The following is a 27,713-nucleotide window of genomic DNA, read 5'->3' as shown; positions in this document are numbered from 1 at the left end:
TGCTCTCTTAAATATGTCAAAGTGTTTCAAAACAGAATTTGTATCACCATTTCATTACCATGAAAATTCATAACTTACTAAAACAATGAAGTCAAAATAAAATCAGTTTTCTAAACAAATTTGGCATTAATCTACCTCTTAATTTTCAGCTTTTACTATGCCTTAAGAATTTACCAGAGATCACTATTTGAAAGTCAGGCACAAGTAAGTTAGAAATCAATCTTTGTTTTTTGGAAAAAAAAACAAGAATTACAGGGGCATTTTGCCATCAAATCTCAGCAAAAGTGACCATAAATTGCAAATGCTCTTCTCCCACCCAAAAGATTATTATAACAGAATTGAAAGGTTAAAAATTCTGATACATATTTCTTTATTATTAACGCATATCTTCAGAAAGAGAAAAGCAGTTCAGTATATGCATACTATATCAGGAACTTTGGAAAATAAAACCACAGGAGGATAGCAGAGGCTGTCAAGCATATAAGCTCAAATTGCAAGTGGTTAATTACTGGTCACTGAAGTAATGCAATTTTAAGATCTGGTAAAAGCAGTGCTAGGACATAAAGATGGAAAACCAAAAAAGGTTTAGTTTTAAAATATTCTCTGTATGGTAAAAATATATACAGGATCCATAAAGAAGGCATAAAGTTTAGTTGCTCCTACAGGAATGGGAGAAGGGAAAGAGCTGAAAATGACTCCAGCACTGTTCTCTCTAGTAAAAGAAGGTGTGCTCTATCAGGACCACTACTCAAACACCAGCAGCTCTCCCTTTTCCTTCAGCAGCAGGAGAAATGCTTTCTGATTTATCATTCACCTCATTATCTATTACAGTTCAGTGATCAAACATAAAAGATTTTCTCGTACTATATAACTGGCTTAAGTAAATTTGAATTTTCAGGAGTATTTTGTGTGTATTTGAATGTGTATGCATGAATGCATTTTTTTCCTCCAACCTTTGTACATGACAAAAAGGCTGATACCGCAGCACTGATCAAAGGCAAACTCAGATGCAGCAACATATGAAAGAACCTGATAACTTGTTTTGAAATGTGCATAGGAGGGATAAGAGGAGTGGCACAGACTCGACAGGGATATTAGGGGCTTTTTGAAACATCTAGTTAAAACCAGCACCAAACTCAGATGCATGTGCTCCTCCCACATTACCTTCTTTGCCCCTCCCACATTACCTTCTTTGCCCCTCTATTCTGTGTTTATCAGCCCCTCAGGATCCCAACTGAGACATGGTCCTCTCTCTTCTTTGCTGCCTGGGAACAAGGACGGGTAGCAGAAAAAGCACAATGAGAGCAAGAATGCTGCTCTCATTTCCTTTCTTCAAGCTCCAGCAATCAAAAGTGTCAACATCATAGGTAAAAGTCCTTTCAGCAACTGTAAGTCTCCAAATGAGCATGTTTTATGACAAATGAAACCTAGGAATCAAATACTGAATTCTACTATGTTTCTACTAAATATAATTATGGATGAATTTGGAAAGAGACAAATAGTTTTACTGCCAGTATATTTTTCTCCCTTCCCCTCTTAAGAGTTTGATTACATGTCATTTTTATGCAATAGTTACTAAGTGTGGCAGCTTTTCAATATTGCTGCTCACATAATCAATGTAAATTTTTTTGTTAGAAAAAAAGGCCTTTTGATACACCTGAAAACTTAGTATTTCAAAGTAACTTATTTGCTTAATAAATAATTTTTTATATTAAGGCATGCTGGTTACAACTAAATGCATTCAGGAGGACATGCTGACAAGACCAGCACAAAAGTATTATGAATTGTTTCTAATGTTCTTTAACAAGTATGTAATGTGCAATCAATAATATAAATACTATATATATGAAACTACATATACTGTATGTATGAAACTATATAAATATTATCTATAAATAAATAGAGTTTCTCTAGTTAATCCTAAAATATGTTGCTTCTACCTGCATCACAGAATGGGGCTGGAACAAAGTGCAACAAATTCACTTTTCTTTGTAGATCAAAATCTGTCTTTTCCTAAACTTTGTTGCAACATTACATACTACATATATTCACATATATGTGCTTACTGCACACACATCTTATTACACATCTGGTATGTTGGTAGAGTAGGCACATTTCCCTGTATTCAGAGGTCGTAATGGCAGTCATACGCTAGGGACACAACGAATGATCGTGAGGGCAGCAAAATCAGTCTCTTGTCATATGCAAAGCAGGGAGAGCACTAAATAAGATGGTTGCTTTCCTGAAAGAATCAGAAATCTGGGCTGTTGCACTAGAGTAAGATTAATAAATCAAATGAACTAGCACAAGCAGTCATAGGAAAGAAAACGCACAATGTATGAAGACATTGGCTAAAAAATTCTCAGGTATTTTGAACAATCCTCCTTTGGGAGAAAAGCTTTGGCATAACTGGAGTTCACAATAAATCTAGAATAACTGCTTTTTTTGGAAAAGTTGAACAGTTGATTTTCCCAGTTGGCTAACAATACCAACAATAAGAAAGAACAGGACATGTAGTGAACTAAATAAAAGTTTTTGAAAGGCCAGTTTGCGTCAGCAAGCTAGGTAAGAGCAAGAATGGGGTCTCTAATGTCCAGCAATTTGAGCCTCCTATGTACTATGAAATAGCATACTGAAGTGTTCTGAACTGACGGACCTTTGCATCCACATAGAATTTGAAAAAAATTACAGAAATAAACTTAACTGACACATGAAAGAGGCAAGCTTTCAGTGAAAGCCACAATCAGTGCCCTGAGATCATGGAATATTTGCTGGAAATAAGGAAGTTAAAGAAAGGAACTATGTTATTTCCAAGATCCTGCTCTAGAAACCTGTTGTTTTTAATGGCTATTAGTAAAATATACTTTCAGATTCTTAGACAAGCAAAGAAACTACTTTAGATATTAAGGGACCATTAATGGTGCTGGGAATACAACCAAAAACTAAAAACACAACTAAAAACTAAAAATATACCAAAGAAGAATATCCCTAAAGTATTACATTTTGTCTAAACTGGCATATTAAAAAAAAAATCACTGAGAAACTACAGTTGTGAAGTAATGTAATTTAAGAGAAGCCTACGAATCAAGCAAGTTAATTTGACAACACTGTAATAAGGTTAGTGCAGTAACGACCGGAAATGTCATTTAGCATGAAAGCGTGTATACCTTCTGAACCCCTCCAAAGCTCAAAAAATGCTACATAATAATTTTCACTTCTTGAAATAAATGAAAGTGTTATTCTTATATCACTTCAGTATGCTTCTGCTAATCCAGAAACTTACTTAAAAAATCCATAAAGATTTACTGCATTTATTATTAAGAAGTAAAAGGTTACATTACATTGTTTTGTATGACTAAAAAAAAATTTACAGAAATATTTGTTCAAACACACAATACAGTATTAACTTTGGAATAAAGTATTCCTTGTTTGCACAGGTGTTTGCACTCTTCTCTGACTGAATACTTTTAATTTCAAGGTAGGTTTTAACCATCAACCATACGCAATAGAATTCCTCTTCTCCAAGTAACCCTGACATATATTTGGCTACTCATACTACATACATACCGTGGAAGACATTTTCAACTGTCGCTGTCATTCAGTGTTAGCTGTCATCAAACAATTTAAAGCAATCCTTTTCAGCTCGCCAAATCAGTACTAGTAGAATCTAAATGTTGATTATTACTTGCTATTTCAAAAAGTTTTTGTTTTCAAAGTATATGATATCTACTGAAAACATGATGATCTACTTCAGATGATACTGCAAATTTCACAAATTAGAAAATGAAAATATGGGAATGATTAATGGTAGACGTTCAGTAGTGGGTTAGATTAATTTTCAGGCCTTCTCTACCAGGCAGTTTCTGCAAAGTATCTGCGTAATTTTTCTTGATGAAATAAGACTATACACAGCCATTCCAAGACATAAGTGATTGTTCACACTAGAGATGCAATTTTATGCATGCACCATTAATTTGTCCAAACTGTCCCCTAAATGTCACTGACAAACCATGAGTAAAAAGCTCAAATTTTACTTCAACAGAACTGTTTGAAACTGTGCATTTGAACAAAATTTTTTTATTATGCCTTGCTGAATGTTAATCTGCCTTAAGTCAGGTTTTAAATACAAACAGTAAAGAAGAAAGTCATTCCCCGAGTGCTCAGTACACCAAATATGAAATTGCTTTAATCTGATTAAGATCCAAAGTCATAAATTTCACATACAAATGTGTTTCAGCTATGCTTTAAAGAAACAACTTGCATCTTTCAAAAAGCTGGTGGGAATTAAGGTTAGTTTAGATACTTGAAGAAATATTCTTTTGCTGAAAACAAGTCACATAGCTCTACATGATCCTAAGAGGAATACCTACATGCATACATTATCTTCCAGATAAACGTATCAATTATTTTCTTTTTTCAGGTTTACATTTTTTTAAGATCCATTATTACCTTATATCCAGGTCCTAACTGATGTATTGCAAAAATTTGTGCTGGGTTGAGTGCTTCAGTGAATACATATACTGCTCCAAGCTGGCCACAGAACACTCTATTAGCATCAGCAGTCTCCGAAGAGCCAAGAAAGCATTTATCATAGCTCTGTATCAGAAAGAGGCAATGTTAACAAAGTTTAGTCACACAAACTATACAATGAAATAAAATTCATGTACAGCTACTAAACCAAAAAATAAAGGGAGATTGTAATTAAGAAAATAAAGAAATAATTTATTACTTCAGCCCCTGCTTTCCTGTAGTGAACAACTTCATTTGAATATCATAGCATTAGATGTTTTACAGGTCACTATTATGATGCTGTTATGACTGGCTGTTAGAATTTGTTTTTTATTAATTATTCAGCATACAACAGAGAAAATTAGGACAACACATTCCAGCACCAAATAATCTTCCCTATTGCCTATTAATGGGAGGGGAGGGCTAACTCCTGAACTTATGGTAATTTTTATTCACTTCTTTTCCAGGTGCCAAAAAGGCAATAAACCTGATTTATGTATTTATTTATTTGAAAATCAGCGCCCAGAATTCCTAGCTCATTTGGTTTTCCTCTAATTATCTCACATTTGTAGTTTTAAACCTGATGGACACCAACTGATCCAAGTTTGTCTATTTCTGTATATTCCTGATAGTACGTCATTAATGACCCCAAGATCAGGTGATGGACATATCTGCTTCATTCAGTGCCTTAATCCAAATCCTCCTATTTAATTTAGATGAAAAAATCAAACTATTTGGATTTATGGATCTTGTTATTTCATAAATCCTTTTACAGTTTTCTTATCTTACAATGGAAATGTAAAATTCTGTGAAAGACATCACAACATCATCACATTGATCTTTATCCGGCTACCTGAATAAAAATCTTTCACCAAATATCAGTATGCTCATATGCTGCACCTTGAAGAGAATTCTTATGCTATCTCTCATGTTACTTTTCATAACTGGGGAAAATTCAACAAGAACTCAACCTTTATATGAAACAATAAAGTTCTAATATAATTATCATAAAAGACTACATGATATAATTAGTAACTCAGCCAAGATCCTCTGAGACCTCAGCTAGCTTTTCAATCATCGCATTCTAAACTATCACAAAAATGTTTCTATTACCAAGGAAAAAACATGCTGTGCAAAAAGTAAAAGGCCTGGCTTTTCTTTCAAGTAGAAATGCTACCAGGAAAGTAAAGAATGATGATGGGAACCTTTGGCAAGCAGAAGCCTCCTACTTTAATAAACATTCTCACTTTCAAATCCAACTTTGCCTCTAGAATTTAGCAAGAGTCAGTTAATTACCTCAAGTACAAAAGAGCTTCCTTATCCCATACAGGCAGTCAGAGACAACTGAGAATTATATCATAAATAAGAAATGACAAAAGTGTAGCAAGCTGATGAATCAAGCACCTCTGAAAGTCTAGCACAGACTTAGCTGAAGGGAAGCACATGAAATTCATTTTGTCTGCCTTCCCCATTCGAAAATTTCGGGCTAGAAAGAGTGCCCATTTTCTGCATCATGAGGTGTAGACTCCCAAATGTTCCAAAGCAGAAAGTACAAGAAGGGAGAAAAATAAAAATAAAAAAATTAAACATATAGATTTCATTAAGAGAATTTAAATATATTTTTTTGTACTTAAAAAACTGATGCATTTCCTGTAAGAATATACTGTTAATTTGAATGCATTCCAATTAATAGATACAGGTATACATGCAATATTCTCAAGGTAAAAATTACTGGTTTTCTGCCTGTGGGACAAATAGATCACTGTGATTTTGCTCTGAGCTGCCTGGTGCTATGCAACTTTACGTCTCTCAGTACCTTTTAATCAGTTTGGATGGCCAATAAGGGAGAACATCTCTCTAAAAGTTTATTACCCAAGAAAACAGCTCAGTATTAAAAGGAATGAAATTTTGTAGTAGTTAAACTGCATTTGCCAGCGATATTAATTAAATATTAATACCCTAAAAGTTGGTGCAAGATTTTTAATATTGGTCAACTGCCTATTTACTAATGTCAAGTCAAACAATTAAAGGCAAAATATGCTTATTACTGGAAGACAGATGCAAGACTTCAGACTTTGCATAATACTAGAATACTCCTGACACTTCTTCAGACTTTCTATCTACCTTGTTAGTTTAAAATTGTAAACTCTGCACAGAAGAAATGATCTCTTACTATATTTGTACAGTGCTTAAACCCATATGACTCTGATCACAGGTCAGGCTACTCAGTTCTACTACAATTTAAAAACTTACTTAAAATTTTATGTTTGGTAACACAAAAAAGCATGGAAATCTTTTAGAAGTATTTCCTATTGCATCCAACACAGAACTTAATGCAGTACAAAAATGAGTACTTTTACATACATTATATGCATTTGACAGAATGAATCCATTTTTCTTAAAGACTTTTCTCAAGCTAAATCTGTAAAATCCATAACCCTATCACATTTTTCTAACAAAAAGTATTAATCCATTGTTATTAGTTGTCCTCTATATAGTATCACATATAGAAAATACTATCTCTAGCAGTCTCTCCAAACAAAATCTTTGAAAATTTCATTAAAATAGCTACACAAAATAAAACCAAGAACTTCCCAATATTCAAAAAACATTGTCATATAAAATCAATAATCTTACATTTTATTATAACATAACTAAAGAAGAAAGAAGAAAATTTATGAAGATCTAAAGAAAAAAAAAGTACCTTTTTTATTTTTCAACTTACTTTAAAAAAACAAGCTATGAGAAAGTTAAAAATCAAGTCTTACATCATTTGTGTTAACATGCCAGGCCATGTCACCATAGGATACCAGCTGACCGTTCACATAACATCGTATTTCACTGTTTCTCCATCGATTATAGATGTGTACAATGCTTATCATGTACCACTGGAAAGACATGGAAAATCAGTATACAGCAGCACGTTTCATGCTATAAAACATAAAGTCAATGAATAGCAGTGACCAGTCTCATAAAGTTTACAGACGAAGCCTTGCAAACTCATAAAATTAAAAGTCAAGTCAGTGGAACTTCAAGTCCAGTCAGCAGAACCATGCCTTAATGTAATGATGTACCTGCCTGAAACCCTTTATGGGATTAGAGCTAAAAATGCATACATATAATTAAAAAGTTTAATACACTTCCATTCCTGAAAGTGCAACTTAACCTAAACGCTAAATGCTGTTACACAAAACATCACTGAGTTCTGATGGGAAATCTAGTTCTATGTGCACTTATCTTAACAAATTTGTACCACATACCTGCCATTTTATCATAGCTCTCTGTCAGAAATTATTAAATAAAAGGAAAAGAAATCACAACAGCAAATTTTACAGGCTGGTTTACAGATGTCAGCCTGATTGTTTCATATGATTTTCCTCCTCTATTCTTTATCATTTCATTAATTTTTGGACAATTGCCATGGCATTATAAATCCATTATATACTCAAGAAAGAAAGCATCACAGTAAAATGTTTCCAAGTACAACTATGGTAATCTTTCAAATAACCTGTTCAACAGGAATCATTATGTTCATGATGAGTAAATTCAAGAAGAAAACCTTCACTTTCCTTTAAAACCAAACCTTAAAACTCATCTAAGACTAGGAGTGTAAATTAAATCTCTTAAGATCTGCAAATCAACTCATACTTAACTATAATGGGCATCTGTACTATTTCAAAATATATACAAACCAGACAAAAGTGGACATACCGGAAAGTCCAGAAATGGCCACAAAGATTATTAAGTAATTGACATATGAGAAGAGGCTGAGATATGGATCTGTTTAGTCTGAAGAAGAAAAGATTCAGGGGAATTGTATCTATGTGTATTACTACTTGATTGGCAGGGGATAAAGATGCGGCCATAAACTTCTCACTAGTATCCAGTGACAGGACAAAAGGCGATAGACATGAAGAGAAATACAGGAAAGTCTTTTTAAACATAAGTAACAAGGGTGGCAGTAAGTAGTAAGGATAGTCAAACACTAGCACAGGCTGCTCAGGAAAACTGTGAGTCTCCTTTCTTGGAGATATTCAAAACCTGACTGGACAACATCCAGAGCAACCTGATCTAGGTGTCCCTTCTTTGAACAGGAGATGAGACTTGTCTGTCTCAACACGTTCCTTTCCAACCTTACTGAAAAAGTAAGCTCATCTGCCCTGAAAACATAATTTCATATTTTAATAATTTGGAATAATAATTTACAATTTACTTGGCTTCCCCTTCTTGGTATCTGTTTCAATTATTATCTTTTGATTTCTACATTCAGCTAAGTCTCTTTTCTTCAAAGCAGAGAAAGACTGCATCCCTGAGGGCATTATTTTAATAAGTCACTTGATGACTCGCTGCCTGAGCTGTGGTAGGTAGATACAGAGCATACTAATATAAAAATCTGTAACAGAAAAATAAAAGCATAAAGTTTTCACGTGTTGATTTTGAAATCAGACAGAGCACAGAATTACAAATAAAAAAAAGCATGCAGCAAACTGTATTTTTACAAAAATCATTGTGTTGCAGTTCTCAAATTGAGCTATATCCTGTTACATATCTATAATATCTATATATATATATACTAGAAAACAAATGTTTCTCCACATCTATTTCCAGGTCTTTAAAAATACATTTTTATTTTTCCCTCCTTCAAACCTAAAACAGAAGGGGGAAAAACAATACAACAGTACGTAAGAGTATCTCACTTCTTGCATATCCAAGTAAACATTTACTGGGCAATACTAGATTAAGCATGTACTGCTACAGCTTTGGCTTCTGAAGTCACAAGTGACCAATCTTTTTTTTTTTTTTTCAAGCAACCATGAACAAGGAATTTTTGTAGGACACTGCCCCCACTCTCCCCCCCCAAAAAATCAAAAAACAAACCCACAACTCAAAAAACCAAATGTTATTTCCCAATTTGTAGGCACATTCTATTTCAGAAAGGAACCACCACCATAAATCCAACAAAATATTCGTAACTCAATGCCTATAAGTTTAACTGGAGCCTATGTTAATTGGAAACCAAGTGCAAACCACACGACTAGAGCTCTGCTTTCATCAACACTTCTTTTCCAAAGCTTCCAAGCCACCTAACATAAATGTCTTAACAGAAAAATTCCCGTCTTCTTTCCTTCAAAGGTTAATTTACCAATAATCTCCACCAAGTGATGACGATTTTAAATACTTTCAATACTGCCCAGCAAACAGGCAGTCTTTGCAATAGCACTATTCAAAGCTGTACTTTTATAATGATTTATTCTTATTTACAGTTGACATTTTTCTAGCAGAATCCAGCTGACATCCATAATCTCCACATTTTTCCATTTACCTTCTATCTGTGATTTTTCTTTTTCACAGTGCGAACATTTCTGACAACATACCAGTTTGTACGACTGTCCCTGTGTGTAAACTTAAGCTTAACAGATGACTCACCACTTGGAAATAAATAGTTCATTACTTTTGTTGAAACATGGTCCACTGAGCCTGTAAGGAACTAAAATGAGCCACGCTATTTTGGGAGAGCTTTGGTGGCCGTGTCAAACTTTAGGCAAATGATATAATCTACTTTTCATAGTTGTTTTCTGTTTTGTTTTTTTTTTTTTCTCTGTGTGTGTTTTTTTTTTTATCTTCTGTGTTAACTCCCATTCATAGAATCATAGAATTAGAGAATGATTTGGGTTGGAAAGAACCTTAACATCATCTAGTTCTAACTCCCCTGACATGGGCAGGGAAGCCTCGCCCTAGACCATGTCGTTTGCCGAGGTGAGGATGACTTCAGCACCCGAGCATGGGGAAAACTCAGCGTCCAGAAGCCTGGCTCCTGAGCAGCCAGAACCACTGAGGGAGCCTCAAGGCCTCATCAGACCTTGCCCAGGAGCCGACAGATCTGCTGACGCATGCAGTGACTCACAGGGGGGTGGCACCAGAAGGGACGGCACCAGCCCTGAGCAGGAAAAACACCGCTCTAGGGGATGAGAGCGAACAGGAGCACGCATCAGGGCAGGCAGTCAGAGTGTGGTGCGGCAATTGGCGCAGGCAGGTGATTATTCACCTCACGGCCAGGGCACCTTCTGGGAGCTCTGCACTGGCTGCTCTGGCGGTGGCCAGTGTCGGCACCCAAACAGAACCTATGAGAAGGGAGGCTGCAGTACAGACCTCAGAGTGTATAAAGTGCCTCAACTGGCCTCTTGAGGGGAGGGTGCACAACCAGCAGGGCTGCACTCGGTGCGCTCTGGTGGAGGCCCTCCTGCAGTAGGGGGCTGAGCTGCGGGAGACTGAACAGAGAAAGAGATGTCAGGGAAGCTGGAAGGGAGTTGAACTGCTTGCTCCAGTCCCAATCTGTGCAGGGGCCACGAGCGTCCACCATAGCCATAGTGAATACAAGAAAGAAGAAGGGTGTTAATCACGAAATTCAGAACTTTTAACAAAAAATAAATAAATAAAAACGGGCAAACGAAAACCAACAAAACAACAATAAAAAAGGAGGAAGAGGACAATTAAAAGCAAGGGGCTTCCTCCAAAACATGATGTCCCACCCTATAACCACTTCACAGCTCTGCAGGGGGCTAACGAGGCAACTCTCACCACACTGGAGGAACAAGCAGTTGCCACACCTGTAAAGAGGATCACTACTACTGCATCGAGGAAAAAGCAGTGTATCATAGTAGTAGGTGACTACTTTGAAAGGCAAAGAGGCACCCATTTGTCAGCCCGACCCACTCTCGAGGGAGCTGTGCTGCCTACTAGGGGCTTGGCTCAGAGATGTTGCAGAGAGGTTGCCTGGTCTACCGTAACTCCTACTATTACCCTGTGGTCCATGTGGGTGCTAGTGATATAGATAGCAGTAGCCTAGAGAACATTAAAAAGGACTACAGAGCCCTGGGAAAGGCAGTTAGGGGCTCTAGAGCTCAGACAGTTTTTTCATCAATCCTCCTAGTCATAGGGGGACCTTAAAAAGGCCAGGTGGATCTGGCAGGTTAATAAATGGTTAGGGGGTGGTGTCATACTCAGGGTTTTGGTTACTTAAACCATTAGACTTGATTTGAGAATTGAGGTCTTCTACTGGAGGCTGATGGGGCTGCTCTGACAAAGAAGGGGAAGAACTGCTTTGATGGGAGACTTGCCAGGCTGGTCAAGAAAGCTTTAAACTAGATGTGTTGTGGGAGGGGGCAGTGATCCATCCCTGCCAGTCAGATGCCAGCACCTGTAAGGAATGCTCAGAGCAATGCAAAGCTACTTCAGCCACTCCAGCTAATGAGTTAGCTTCATTCAGAGCTCGGCTCAGGTGCTTCTATACAAATGCCTGTAGTATTCATTCACAGACAGCTTTTTCTAGACCAAGTCTCCTCTCTTTCATGCAATTCTTTTTTTGATCTTTAGCATTGCCATTGTCAGAGTGCTACCTATTTCTGTTACTCTGACCCACAAGGCAAGCTCTACAAAAAACCCTGAGGTTTTTTTTCTCTTGAATACTTGTGCATATACACATGCACACAGAGTACCCCAGCTTGTTGTTGTAACTACCCCAGTAAAAAAAATTGCTCTTTTGCCAACCTGCACTTGAAATACCTAGATTTACATCTTAAACTGTAATTTATTTTTAGCCAGGGAAATATTCAGGTATTAAAAAATGGTTTACTCTTTGTGTCATATTTGTCACTAGGATCAATCTAGATAAAATGAGTAACATGGGTTTTCGCAGCTACTTCCTAAAATGGAGGATGACAAGCACCACTGAATTAAGTTCTTAATGCAGTCTTATTGACAGGAAAATAAAGGTCCTTCTGAGATTCCTGCTTACTCACTTGATTGATATCCTTCCATCCCTGTATTTTAACAAATATAAATTCTATTACTGCATGATAGCATAACTTCTTTAGGGCTTTCAGAGAAGTATTCCTGAAGTTCTTGGGAAATCAACATAGCATGTACCAACTGGCTCACAAATCTGTTCTTACGTATAGTAAGAATCCTTGAAATAATGCAACAGATGTAGGGGACAAGATTTCCAGTGCAATAATGGGTTGCTTTGTCCTCAATATGTTTATCTATATGCTTTCTAATAATTCTTTCTCTTTTTCTAGCTTCTACTCCATTTTAATGATTAAGATATCACGCATGATACTATGTAATTCTAATTATCAGAATAGCCTTTTTCTAAAACGTGTATAATTTTCCATCACCCATGTGTTTGACAAAAGAGGTTATATACCACAATTTAAAGATTGGTAAATTTCATATTCAGATTTCTTTGGAACTTGGGGTGCTCAGTGTCCTGGAAGTGAATTATTATCTCTCATATTGATTTCTATACCTCTTCTGCCATTTCAATTTCCTCTGACTCATCCCCATTGACTCATCTTGCAGTAAACAATGATGCTATTAATTCACTTAGTTTTTTTGTTATGATACTATATGCTTCAAGGGCTCCTATAAAGCCTTAGTCATCTAATTGCTCCTATGAACTCAAAAAAAGAATTGTCTTATCATTTTACATGCAATTTGCTATAACCTATATTTTTCTAAGTACTCTTAATTTTGATACAATTCCCTTCTGAAGAACTTGTTACAACGGTTCTGCTATTTACTTATGCACAGGTACATTGTGGGGAGCTTTTAAACTTGCTATTGGATTTTTTTGACTAATGGTATATTTGCTCTTATATGTTAGTATCTTTGCATTTAGAAATTTCTCTAGCACTATCAAACACCTCCATCTTTAACTGCTCCTCTTGATTTTTTTTTATCCTTTTTTTAAAAACTAAAGGCAGCTTTTTTGCAGTTCCTTCTGAAATAAAAATAGCAAATCCTGCATATCCAAGCATGTTCTGCATTTTTCAAGACAAAATCAAGCAAGAGTCAATGTCTAAAGTTCTAGAAGTTTCAAAGCAAAATAAATCCAAATGCTTCTGGTATTTAAAAGTTTGAACTTTTGTTCTAATAAGATGCCACTCAGTATATAGCAAAGTAAAGTAAGCTTCTTTATAGTAGTATGCTTTCTTATCTTTGCTAGTTCATCACAGATCCTGTAACCATCCTCATAATGCGGCTAACAACAATATGAGTAGCGTGGTTTTCCTACTTAGTCACAGATTTTCCGTACACAGAAACTCCGCTATTTATTGTCACAATGAACTTAGTTATCTGATTAGGTTAAGTCTTGAATACAAGGCATCACTCTATTGGCAAGACCTGCCCCAGCTTCACTCGGAAGTATAGTCTGAAATGGGTTTCCACTGATGGTCAAGTCAACAAAGTTTCTGATACCTCTATTATGTCAATAAATTCATTTAAAATAGATATTCCAGATTCTTTTATATCTGTTTTCAGATATCTAGAAACAAGCACATACATATGTCCTATAACTTCCTATTATCTATTTCTCATTTATGGTCTTTGCTGATGTGATACAAGCATTTTGTTGATTTCCCTTCTATTCTGTATCTGAGAACATGGATTACAGGACTTTACTACTACACAGTGAACTAAACCAAGTTGTATAATCTCACACACAATTTTTCTTCAAGTTTTAATTGAAAACTATTTTTTTTTTTCTTTTCTTTTTTTTTATTTTCAAAGCCGGTAATACAGTTTTCTTTTAAGTTCATCTTACAGTTTCCTTCCCTATAGAATTTTCTCAAAAATGCACCAAGACCATGCCTCTGCTATAACAAGAGCTTCCTTAGGTGGTACTCAAACACACTTTAGATAACAGCATGTTCATTTTTCATACTGCTGAAATCTTTCAAACTTAATCACCCACCGCTGAGTAAGTCATATTCCTACTCCATACTGCACTACACTAAGAGAGATGAGGTATCACACATGAAGTATTTCCAAAATATGGAACTTATTTCAGTTTATACTACTATTAGTAAAGGATTAGAAACACCAAAAAAAAACCTATTTGTTCTTGACTACAGTGCTTTCCTGTTCATACATTTACAAGGATTGATACTGAGGCTGGAATTCAGTGAAGCAAATGAAAATTACTGGGGGTTACTAATACATAAAAATGTCACTTTGGAGTCCCAAAAGTACAGACGTATTTAACACGACACTGCTAAACCTAGTTTAGCTCTGCTGAGAGGTCAATCTGTTATACTACAGCCACAATTTCTATTTGGGGATATGATAACCAAATTTCTCCATGTATTTTTATAAATACTTGCCTTTATAATGTTGTAAAAACACACTAATTAAAACCTTAAGTAACCACTTGATACATCATAAAGTTTTAAATCAATACTGTATACATACTATTTTGTGAATGGTATCATACAGGTAACAGTGGAAGATCTTCACATGAACATAGTATCTCTGTGATCTGCCTACATAAAGCTTTTGACCAGGTGGCTTGAATAAATAATTTTACTGTGTTTCAACAAAAAAAATTAAAAAACATTATTCATAAGTTTAATGAGGATGGTGCTTCTGCAAAAGCTATTGCTGAAATGTCTATACCTATAAGCAAATGGGTAATAAATAGTACATCTGATGACAAAAATCACACTTCTCAAGATCACATTTGGACAGTAAGCTGCTTTGTAAACAGACACATATTTTTTGTTTAATACATACATACACATTCAATGCTTGCACAATGGAACCAATGTAACACCTAAATGACATGAAGAAAATCAATCAACATGTTAAACAGGGTATGTTTTGACTTGTTATAGCCAAGAATTCTATTTGACAGGTTTTCTTTCCTCCATTATGTGTTATATACCTTCCTACGTATGTTTACATCCAAGTTATTGAGGGAAAATATATACATCATATCAAACCACTTGCACATATATTCTAGAAAATTTCTTTCAAACACTTTCCAAATCTGATATATGACCCAAAGTGTATGAAACACTACCTTTGAGATATAGGAGTTATATTTGAACATACTTCATCAGATCAGCAGATTATGATTTGAAACTGATACTCATATAATGAGATATACATATACTAGCATTTAAGAATGAACTATTTTAAGTAGAATAACATGAGCTAAAATTTTCCAGGGATGCCATGAAGAGAACTAGTCAGTCATAATAAAAATTATCAAAATAATATTTTGCTAAGATATGAAAGATAGCAGCCTTCTTCATCATGCAGGAAAGAAATGATCAGCTAGGTCCCAAAAGCTAACATAATCCAAAAGGTAACAATTCGGTTTGTTCCTAGGCTGAGTTTATCACTACTGCTGATCAGATGTGCTACTTTAAGAGAAAACAGAAATGTCATCAAAACTTTTCTAGCTATAAAATTAAATAAAATTTGCAAAATAGAATTGATTCATTTCAATACTGCCAGCAGGTATGTGTTTATAAGGCTTAATACATCTTTGAATAATACGCTTTGGAAAGGTATTACTATGTTTTAAAACATCACAAATGACCTCAAAGCTACATGACAGAATTAGAATCAGTGATTTTGAATCACAAATACATACCAAGAAAAACATAACATAAAGCTGATGAGAGAACAACGGCATTCCCTCCCTAAGAGATTGGTTTCTCAAAACAAAACAAGCACTGAAATTCAATATACAAATTCTAAGGCCATAAAAAAAGAAATAAGCCTCACAGCAAAACATATACAAGGCTGCTATCAATGACAAACACATAATGCTCACTGTACAGAAAAGTCAGTGCTCCAGTTAACTAACTGAAATACTGAAGCCAGCAGCATCATCGTTCTCCTAGGACTACTAGGCATACAGTAGAAATGAACAATAATATGATGTAGAGAAATAATCAAGATTTACTACGAAAAAAAGAGAAATCCCAAAACACCACTGACACAGAAGGAAGTTCAGAGCCTTATGCTCCCCAGCAACAGATAACAAAACTTTAACATTGCCAGGAAATTGATTCAGACATTGGCACCAAGGCTACAAAGTACAGAATGTTCATAAATAGAATAATGACCTTTTAAATATAAAATAGAGCCTTTTAAAAATAAAATAGAATCATTTTTACAAGTACCCAGAATTCTTCTGTATCTGAAGCTAACTAAGCAGTATTTTTAAGTAGTTGAGTTCATAGAAGTGTTACTTAATAAATTATGACATTTTGAACTGATTCTGGTCTGTAACTGACATAAAACTTTGCATGACCATCAGAGAAGCTACTTATAAATAAGAAATTATTAGTAGCACTATGGCACTAAAGGACTTTTAGCCCTTTCCAGAAGCACTTTGTCACGTTTTCAATGTTAGTCTCTATTGTAAATACCATTTTGCTTACCTTGCGTGGCTGGAAGTCATACTTCACACAGTGCTGGAAACCTTTGCCTTTTGACTTCAGTGATGTAACGATTAAGCAGTTGCCAACAAAATGAGCAGAATACCCAACACCTTTGCTAGTGCGGAAACTGAAAAAAAAAAATTATTAACGAAATTGGAAAAAGGATAATTCTTGTATGATAAAAAAGTCCAAATATCCCTTTAAATTGCCATGAGAAAAAAAAGAAATTAGTACCTGGAACAGTGAACTTAATTTCCTTTAAATCTTCTCTCCACACCATTTCTCTGGAGGGGAACTACAAACCTTCATGACTTACTTGATTCTAGCTTACACCCTAAAAATCAGTACTTTGGGGTTTGGTTTTTTTTCCTTTCAAAAATCCAAGATGGCAAATACTGTATCTATCAGGTTTTCCCCTTAGTTTCCTAATTCATCATCATTTAAAATTGTAAAGAAAAGTTAAATCACAGAACAAATGTGAGATGCCTCGCAATTTTATGGGGTTGGAGAACAATGTGGCCAGTATGTCATGTGAATTTGCATTGAAGGTAATTATTATGCACAAGAATTTCTTTTTCAAGACTTGTGATTTACTTAGGCTAATGATCTGTGAAGTTTTAATCATCTGATTTTGTGGCTTTATTTTCATTTGTCAAATTGATAAAGGACTACAATTTTAACAAAGTAAGTTTAGTAAGGGTTTCCAGCTTTCTTGTGGCAAATATCATAAAGACAGATAATGCAGAAAGCTCATATATTTCTCTACTTATATTTGAAAGCAAAAGCATTATAAAGACAAATTCTGGACTTCTTAAAAAACATTCTCAAAGGTAGCTGGTAAAAACTCATGCATGACATTAAACAGAGCACTTTTAACAAGGTAAGTCCATATCTAGAGCTATATCACTTCTTTCTGAAAAGGTACAACAAAGAGAAGTCTTTGTTGTGGCATTATCCTTACTATGGAGCACACTTCATGCAGCTTTTAGTCAGTTTGTTGTTTTTTTTTAAAGTTACAATCAGGTTATAAAAATAAGCAGTGGCTGAAGTACAAGATCTAAATGGTGAACTTCATCCATAAGTTCTGAAAAGAAGCCCTGCCAAGTATAAGAAAAAATGACACAACTAATTTTCAACATTTATATATACACTCCTATAGCCCACTAATTCACTTTCTTTTTTTCCTTAATATAGATGAGTTATAAAATAATTTCATATTATTACAATAAATATTTTTAAAGTGATTTCATTGTTGTAACATTTTCATCAAGTGTTTTTACTAGGTTTTCCACAGTAACATTAAGTGGTGAAAGGTACATGCAAACATTAAATTTATATTTCATCTTTCTTAACAGATGCTGAAAATCTACATCTACACCCCACAACACAAACGCAATCTTTATTTTAATATGCAGAAAAAATACAGAGACCTTATTCCATCTTCAGAAACTTACAGTTAAATCTGTCTGCGTACATTACTGAAGGAGAAAGTCAGATTTTCCTCTTTTCTCATTGTCCAGCCACAGCCTGTTGTACAGGCTTTGACAACAAAAGGACACCATTAAGAACCTAAAAACTCTTCTCTAAATAAACCTAAGATACATTCTAAGAATGAGGAGAAAAATTATATACTGTACATCACACTGACCTCAACAGTGAAGACAGTTTATAACACTGCCATTCCCCTGCATCTTTTGAAGACTATTTTTAACATGGATCATTTCAATGATCTGGCTTCCACAATGATCCCATAAAGCAGCTATGCCACACAACAAAAAGAACAGTGAAGAGCCTTATGGGAGAATATTACTCTTATATAAATATAGATATATATATATATATATCTTGCATTACCTGGATACACAAGCTGCAGAACCACAGTACTGGATTTTGTACAATAACATGAAGGTCAAAAATCTTAAAATACAACTCTTACAGTAAGAATAACTGAATGTGTTGTAGGCTAATTTGAGACTTTGATTTACTTCCTTGGGCTTTATGCCATTCAGAGAAAATTTCAGCAGGGAGCTTCATCTCTCACAATGCTGAATTTGTTTCTCAGCAATGTAAGTCATCACTACAAGCTAAAATTATTTTGGCTAGCAGAATCCTATTCTGAAGGATATTGAAAAAAATACACAGATTCATTATGTTCCCACATATGGTGTAGAAGTATTTGATTAGAGAAGACAAAGTATTTTTTTCTTACATTACCAACAGCCACTCATTGTAAATACCATCATGGTTTTATCTAAGATATTAAAATTGTGCAAAATACTTCCTACTACTTTGAACAGGAACTATTAAGTATTTTGTTATACACTGAGAACACTGTTAACAACACCAAAAAAAAAAAAGTCTGTTCTTGAAAACACTTCTACACCTTTATAATTTTTCCCTTTCCGAACCACCTCCCTCCTTTTCCACCATTACTTGGGTGATTTTTTTTTACCATTATGGTCAACCACACTGCTCCTGAGATTTTAAACACTGAATTGTCCTTACATGTGAACTGGAGTTCATCTTAGAAAGACAAGAAAACAATGAAACAATGAAAAAATAGCTCATTTTTTAGCAGGCTTCTTCTCTTTATCTTGGAATGGAACAAATGATTTTCTACACAAGAAGTTTAGCCAAGATTTTACTTTTCTTTTTTTTTTTCATCCACATGAATTAGCACTCTAATACAATTGAGTAATTGAGTAAGTGAGAAATTGAGAAAGTAATTGAGTGAGAAATTAAGAACTCAAATGTTCTCTGTTTACCTCAACATTATAATATATAGGTTATGTTAATCTTAATTTTTGCCAAAGGTAAAGCAGTCTAGGACTAGTCTCTACGATACTGCACAGAAATCCTTACCAATTACCTACGCATGCAGAACTTGCCACATCCAAAGATGAAATTCACAGAGACAACATGAGTAGTACTGTTAATACCCATATGGTTTTATGAACCTTTAAGTACCTCCCATAGCAGCTGGTATACTGTTTTACTACAGATTGTTCATAAAACCCTTATAGTTATGTCCCGTTTCAGCTGGTTTCTCAAAGCAGCTACTGGATGGTATTACACTTCAATAGCAGGTAAGCATTCTTCCATCCACTGGTGAAACTGTTTAGTGATTCTAGTTTCATTAGCTTAGGATTTTATGCGCAGTTTAACGTATGATCATGGTACTGAGATTAAGAAGGTAATAATTCATTCTTTTCTATTAACTTTGGAATTCCATTACGTGCTTTTGCAGCTGTTCTGCATCTCCGTAATTATTAGCTCTAGAGAAGAACTGAAAAGTCTAGATAGACTGCTTTGTTTTGGGTTGGGTTTTTTTCTTCTATTGTTTTTTTTCTTTTTTCCTACATCAGTAAAAATAAAATTTAGAACAGTCTTTCAGAAGTTTTAGCCATTCTTCCATTAAATGGTTGTGGAAGCACTTGGATGTTTTAAGGACAAAAAGCAACAGTTATGACAAACAAGTCTCAGTTCACCCTCTAATTCTTTTACAGAGTCCAATCCACAATTTGAAATATAGCATCTCCTAAAAAAACAACCAACCAACCAAACAAAAACCACAGAAATCTTACCAAACAATAACTGGATTGTCTTTATCTAATTCCAGGCCTTACTTAGAAGTAGTGTCACCCCATGTCGTTTTTTAGCAGAAACAAATATAGAGATTTAGAGGATGGAGGCTTGCCAGTTGAGTGCACTTATGGTTAAGGCTAAATTCCTAAAATTGCACTGTCTTTATAACAAAGAATCTATACATCATTTTTGAAGAAGCATTTTCAACTATCTATTATACTCTGATTATTATGATTATTATTATACTGAATCTTATAATTGTGACACTTAAAGTGACCATAGTATTGTGTGACAAAGTGTTGGAATTTACCTACTTCACTTTCTACCTACTGGATCTCAGATTAAACAATCCATCAACATCAGATTTTGCATAAATTCTGAAAACAGAAATAGAGAGAATACCTAATTTCAGAGTTTTATTTTTCTTGGAAGGTTTCATTATAAAATGTGTTTTCCAGAGTACAGTTCACTCCAGAGTTTTCTTTGAAGAGCACCAATTTTTTTCCATGGTCTCTTAAAAGAAGTAGCAATTTTTAACTGTAAATGGTATTCCAGTAATGTTTTTGCCAAGACTGCAGGAAGTGATCACATCACCTTTACTCTATTCTCTGTTCAGACTACTATTGAAAAGATCACATTAGCTCTTTCAGCTAGAGCAATGAAAAAGCAGTTTATGGTCAGTTGGTTACCTACAAAAAGCCTTAATATCCTTAATTACTGCTTTGTAATAAATAAATACTAACTCTTTAAGCTCAGCACCATTATTCACTGCTAGGTATATATCACTGGCTTGCTTATACTTCGCACTACAGAATTATGAATCTTACCATTTTAACCCAACTGCTCTACAACAAAACTTTCTCCCTATTGTCATTTATCATCCATGCAAATGTCAGAGACTCCTAATTTACCTCGAGGATTGTCACACTCATTTTGTAATTAATAAGAAAGTGACAACACGGTTCCAATACACAAGTATTAATGGATTGTCACTTAGCAGCTGCCCAACATCATCTTTTTTGTTTGTTTTGAGAAAAAACAAATTGGCTTACAATTCTTGAAGCAGCACTCAGCATTCAGCTAATTACAGAATAGCAGCAGTTTTCTCACATCTGGCAAATGTGAAAACATTTCCTTGCTTCCTTTCTCCATTTTTAAGCATTAGTTTTCACATCATAGGCTGATGTAACAGCTCTCTCCTACCAGAAATGCCTCTTGCCACATCTTTCTGTACTCACTTAAGGCCTGGATCATACATTAGCACGTATCTTGGTACAGGTTTTCCAGTGAGGCGGCAATGTGTCAATATTCAAAAGCCTGACAAGAATGTCCTGAGGAACCAGTTCTAGCTGATGCTGATTTCAGAACCACTACTTCAAATCAGTCTTTGAAGTTGTACATACCACTAAGTTTTTGCTTTAAAAATAAAGCTTGTTTAAAAGACAGGTGACTTTTAAGAATAAACTGTGAATTTATATGCTCATTTATATGTTTTTCACCTAAATAGAAAAAGATGCTATATGCCAAAAAAAGCACATTGAAAGAAAATAAATCTTTGTGTCTTCCTCTTGGTAGTGGCTGAGTGTAACTCAGCCTTTCATGTGGCAAAGTCTAAAATCTGTGTAAAGAAGTTCAGATGGATGATTTAGTTTGAATATTTTTTCCTGTTTTTAATTATTAACTATGGCTTGGTTTCAGCCACTATATAAAAATGTCAAGAATTAGCATTGTTCTTAATTTCCTTCTGAGGTTGGTATATTCAGTTTCTCTTTGATTTCTGTAAGAATAACTTCTTTCTGTGGCTCATATGAAGCATTTGCAAAGTTCCACCTGATTAAGTCACAGCAGCTTTATTTCCCACTCTTGATAAATACTCTAATTTTACATATATTCCATAACAAGAACTAACATGAGAAATTGAGACACTGAACTGTAAAGATCTGTGTGTGCACGCGTATGTGAGTGTAAGAGATAACAAGTCATCCATTCAGCGCAGATATGCCCAATTACTTGAAGAGTCTGTGTATAATACCTATGTTTATCAGAGAGGTTATTCTTTATGTACTAGAATTAGAGTTGAAACTCTGTATGTTTTGGGGCTATACTTTTTTGCTTGGTTTCCTAGATGCAACAGCAAAATATAGAAGACATTATTTTGGTATGTTCTGGCTTTTAAAAACAGAAAAAATACAAGAACAAAGAAAAGCACACATCAACTATGGGGAAAGGTAAACTCATTGGAAAAAATGTTTTCTTACTCTGCTGGACTGTTTATTCCAATCAATCTAATAAACAGGTACTAAGTTATCTACTATAGGTAAATTTTACTGCCAGTGGACAATTTTAAGCAAACATGGAAATGTTAAGGTTGTAGATAACAAGAAGTATGTTAATTAAAAAATTATTCTTTAGATTATAATGTTAAGGTAAGACCTAGAATTCTTCTGAAGGAAGAAATTCAGGTTTCTTTGATAACTCAAAGGGCAGCTTTATGGAGTTTATTCACTGATATGTTCAAAACCAAATAATATGATAACAGAAAAATGTGTTTATTAAAGACAGTTGTCCGAGTAGAAGTGGCAATTTTCCTAAGCCATATCACTTCTTTGTAGCAATGTGGCTAGCAAAAAGGTCTAAATCAATACACTTATAAATGGAAACAGAAGTAAATCCTTCTGATACAGACCATACGTACCCATAAATATTAAGGGCAGCTAAACACATGGAGCATTTTAAAGCATTTCAGTGCAAAAAGTACACTAAAAAGTATGCTCAAAATTTTAGAATTCAATAAAAATTTTAATCACATAATAATAAACATCAGAACTACATCATAGCAAAAAAACCAAAAAAACAAAAACCCAAAGAAACAACATATAAAAGTAATCAAACATTTCTATTTTCATCACAACAGGAAACCTAAGTAAACCAAATTTATCACTCTCTCCTGCAATCACTTTATTATGAAACAGAGTTTCCATTTTTGGGAACAGGTGGTCAGTGAGCCATTTTTAAATTCACAGATTGATCTTCTATTACCTCTAGCTAATGTGCAAACAGTGCGCTCTGATTATAACAGATTTGTTCTGTACTACTGATATCAGCCAAGAATCTTAAACACCAACAGAAAATTGACATTCTTAGAGTTTATAACTCTAAAATATGATGTATTTTGAAATTCCTAAAGAAACCTTCACACTAGGTTTTATGGTTTATTGGCAAGGCATTTTTCTTGCATCCATGAATATACAAATCGTAGAGCAAAAAGGACAGACGACTTTGTACGAGTTTGTACACGGTAAGCAGCCATTAAAATCTGTACGTATTTGGGGGTCAAAAAGCATGTCAGAAACTAAAAATAATGAGAAAAATTAAACACAATTAGGAAGCCAGAGGAAAACAAAACAAAGCAAAACCTGTAACTGCAGTATTAGAAGTTACTTACCAATAGAGATAGGGTTTATCCTTATCTACATTGATATTGTTTAGCGGATCCATACGAAACCAGGTGTTAAGAGTAAACCCATTTTGATAAGGCCACTTAGCAATAGGAGGCAATGCAATTGCCTGGAAGGAAGGAAAAAAGCCAACAATGAAGTAGCATGTCAAAAAATGAATTTTTTGAGAACCGTTGTTAAAGGCAATCGCTTTGTAAATTCCTGTCATTCTAGATCTCCAAATCTGCTTTAACTTTCAAAAGTTAAAGAGGAATATAAAAAAATCCAAACCTTCTAATAGTGTTTTTGAATAAATGCATTAGTTTTCCATCTATTTTAAAATACTTCCATTTTTAAATACATAAATTCTACCAACAGAGGACATGAAATTAAATTTGTGAATGGGCAATATTAAGAGAAAAAAAAACCTAGAAAAATTACTTCTCTAGAAATTAAAATATAAATTCAGCTTTCAGTAAGTATTCATCTCATCAATAGATTTAAACATCAAGATCAAACTAATCACAACAGATAGTACAACAGTCACTGTTAAAACTACAGTATTAAAAAAGTAGCTCTCTGAGATTTAAGAGCACTATCTTTTTTTTCCTTTCCCATGAACACTCAGTAAGGTAAGAGACTGAATATTTTACCCCTGTTCTCAGTTAAATAAATTAATCTTAAGGCAAGGCCTAAGAAAAACTCTGATTTTTCAAGATTTCATATTTATGCATTGAAAGAAGAGGTTTCAGAGAACTCTTTATCCCTGGGCAAGGCCCTGAATACCTGATCTAGCATTGAAGTTAGGTATTTTTTAGGGAGGATATCAGGAAAGATGATCTTCAGAGGTCACTTATAAAGTGTTTTCTATGATAACACTAAAAGATAAAACAAATTTTTGCCACAGCGTAAGAACTATACACAAAATTAAGTGATTTTAAATTAAGTAATTTTAAAAATGTAAGAAATTAAATGTTTGTAATGACTGATTACTGTAGTAGCCAGTAATTACAATACATTCTTCCTCCATCCATCAGACAAAATATAGAATATTTTATATAAAAATGGTTAAGATATAATAGCCTTTAATACTACTTCTTGAAATAAGTTGCATATGAATGCAAAGTAGAAGAAAATAATTTTATATATAACAATAGCATGTTATTTCTAAGAGTATATAATTGATATTTTTCAATTTCAGTAAAATAATTTAAGCTCTTACTACACTTTGAAATAATAACAATTAGATAATTAATCCTTGCACCAATAGTATTGTTTTCTTATCAAAGCTATCAGTGATACTGACTGAACATTGGCACAGGTTGACTAGTGAGGTTAGGTCTCCATCCTTGGAGAGGTTCAAAAGCCCTCTAGACATGGTCCTGGGCAACCAACTCTAGGTTTCCCTGCTTCAGCATAGTGGGGGTTGGCCAAGATGACCTCCAGTGATCCAACCTCAACCCTTCTCTGATTCTGTGTGATACCTGAGTCACAGTTGGAAATACTTTTCCATGAGTGCTCAAATGTTGTGCTGTCCCAGTTCACACCAAGGACTACAAGGAGTTGCAAAAAACTCATTCACTGCTTAAAATAAGAATGGACATAGTCTCTGGGCAGTAGTCAGAATAACCACATAAGGATTGTATTTGATGTAGAAGCATGTAAAAAAAAGGTACAGAATAGGACTGGCTTTTTATTGGCTTTATATGAAAGGCAATTGCTGAAAGGGTTTTAAAAGCAGAGTCATAGGTAATTAAGAATGATAGGGAACTCAGGGTAAATTTTAAAGTTACATACAGCAACATCCTCAGATTATGCTAGTATCTGACAAAAGAAGTAAAACCGATTCTGCTGCTTGCCTGGTACTAACTGCTCTGTACAAAACATTCCAAGGAACTCCTTTGGGACATCACTCCTGCCTCCTTAGAGGGAGTTCCCTGCTTGAAACAGGAAAAGAGCTGCTTCATGACAAACAGGAACAACATCTGGGAATAGAATGGTTACCACAAAATGCCCCGCTAATGGAGTGACTAATGGGCTACTTATACAGGCTGGCAAACATGTAACACAGTACTCAGAAGAGCTCTTCAGTTGGGATAGTGAAGCAGCTCTCACCAGCAGACAAAAAGCAGGCTCTTTTATACTGCCACTGAACTCTTGATTATACAAGGAGTATGCACCCAACTTTGAACAGGACCAAGCTGGTATTTATAAACATTATGCTGTTTCTCTGTCTGATGTCATCACCATGCATCACACCTGAAACCCTGAATTCAGTGCCAGTAAACTATGGCCTATCCACTGTCTTTCTTCTAATGAAGTGTTTCGACGTTTGGGTCATTTTACAAGAAATCACCCTAGGTCCACTTCAGAGGATGACTGCTGTCCAGAGCTTAATAGTGTAATCCAACATGCACTACTTCAGAAATGTAAATTTGAAATTCACATTTCTAGATTTACAGGGTGCAATTAATCAATGATGAGTGGTACATAAAACAAGATCCTAACCAAGGAAAGAAAAATGCACATTTTGCATTTCAATCAAGACACTTTATACTCCTGTAATTGATGTCCCTCTTTGGACAGGGAGGAATACTTGAAATTATTCTGCAAAACTTTTTTTGAACGTCTGATACAAAATTAAATATAAGAGAGCCAGTTCATAAGGGTTTGCCTCTGAAGCCCAGAAATGTCAAAGCAGTATATTTCATTGTAGACATTCATACTCTGCAACAGCTGTCTTGTTGCTGCATGTACTTTTTGAAGAGCTTAACTGTGGTTTTTAATTCAAATGAAACTCTCTTTCAGAACTCAGTAATTAATTCCTTACACAATCCACCCTGTGCATTTTGCTGACGCATCTGTGCAGCTGAATATCAAACAAGATCAAGAAAGTGATCTAGCCAAAAATAACCTAGGTGAAAACCAGTGATTTGCAGCCAGTTTATTCCCTGATGCAATCTGCCACACCAGCAGCAGTATTCACAAAGAACAGGAGGTGGTGGTGGTTTATTCTTGAAGAGTAACCTTAGTGCTATTGAGGAAATACATGCAGAACAGCCCAAGAGAAGCTCCTACCACCCGTCATGCACTGGCATGAAAAGACAGGGATCTCAGGGTTATTTCCACTTAAAAGATTCCAAGTTTACCATGAGCATATGCTGTTCCATACCAGAATGGAACTGAACCTCAAATTCACATTTCTAAGTTTTAAGCATTTGTATTCACTGCCTTAATAATTATAAATCTGTATCCAATATTTGAATTTATTTGTAGATACATGCAGTGAATGAGAGAGAGAATATCTATTTGAGAAGGTTGCAAAAAGGAATACAATTTCATCATCGTAAGTGATCATAAAAAATAAGTCCAAAAGAAGACTGCATTTAACTCTCTGCCTTGAGGGAAAGGAAACAGCTGATGGAGTTCAGATAAAAAGACGTAATAAAATTTATGACTAAATTGTCACTGTAAACAGCTGTCACTGTAAAAGCTCATCCCTAGATTTTCATCAAGTCTCTGCTCTGTATAATACAATTATATTATTCACATAAAATAAACTATTCTTTGGAATTTTCAGGTTTCACTGTTATGATAACTTCCCCAGATAAACACCTGCTATTTGACACTCCATCCTCATAAGTGAAATTTTGCAACACTACAACTACCTTGCAAACCTACAGAAGGCAAGGTCTACGCTGTTCAAGCACGTACTCCCCACCTCTTATTTCCTTTTCAGGAATTTTCAAAACCAAATAAAAGGAAATGCAAATGATGAGCAATTTATTTGTTCCTCAAGCTTTATTATTTTGTTTGAAAACTTACTGCAGCACTACAGCCTGGGAAGTTGAAAAAGGTATCAGGCCCATGTCTCTGTGGCATCTGGTTAAGGACCGATAATAGTTTAACTGCATGTCTTGGCTGTGAAAACAAGAAAAACGGC

At 34.8% G+C, this 27,713-nt stretch overlaps 1 protein-coding gene across 7 annotated transcripts in view; it reads right to left on the bottom strand.

The window, feature by feature from the left end:
* The window catches only part of NBEA (neurobeachin), a 506,572-nt gene that overhangs the window by 383,223 nt on the left and 95,636 nt on the right, over window positions 1-27,713 (bottom strand). For all 7 annotated transcript variants that reach the window (XM_057410438.1, XM_057410433.1, XM_057410439.1 and 4 more), the window contains exons 4-8: window positions 27,596-27,691; window positions 23,779-23,900; window positions 16,749-16,875; window positions 7,278-7,397; window positions 4,450-4,596 (exon numbers count right to left, since the gene is read on the bottom strand). In XM_057410438.1, coding sequence (XP_057266421.1) covers window positions 4,450-4,596; window positions 7,278-7,397; window positions 16,749-16,875; window positions 23,779-23,900; window positions 27,596-27,691 — 612 coding nt within the window. The remainder of the gene's footprint in view (window positions 1-4,449; window positions 4,597-7,277; window positions 7,398-16,748; window positions 16,876-23,778; window positions 23,901-27,595; window positions 27,692-27,713) is intronic.

Source organism: Pezoporus wallicus, unplaced genomic scaffold (genome assembly GCF_028554395.1).
Source record: "Pezoporus wallicus isolate ANWC-B61680 ecotype Strahan unplaced genomic scaffold, APGP_CSIRO_Pwel_v1 contig_1876, whole genome shotgun sequence".
In the NCBI taxonomy this organism is placed as follows: Eukaryota; Metazoa; Chordata; class Aves; order Psittaciformes; family Psittacidae; genus Pezoporus; species Pezoporus wallicus.
This window is presented reverse-complemented; position numbering and strand designations above follow the sequence as displayed.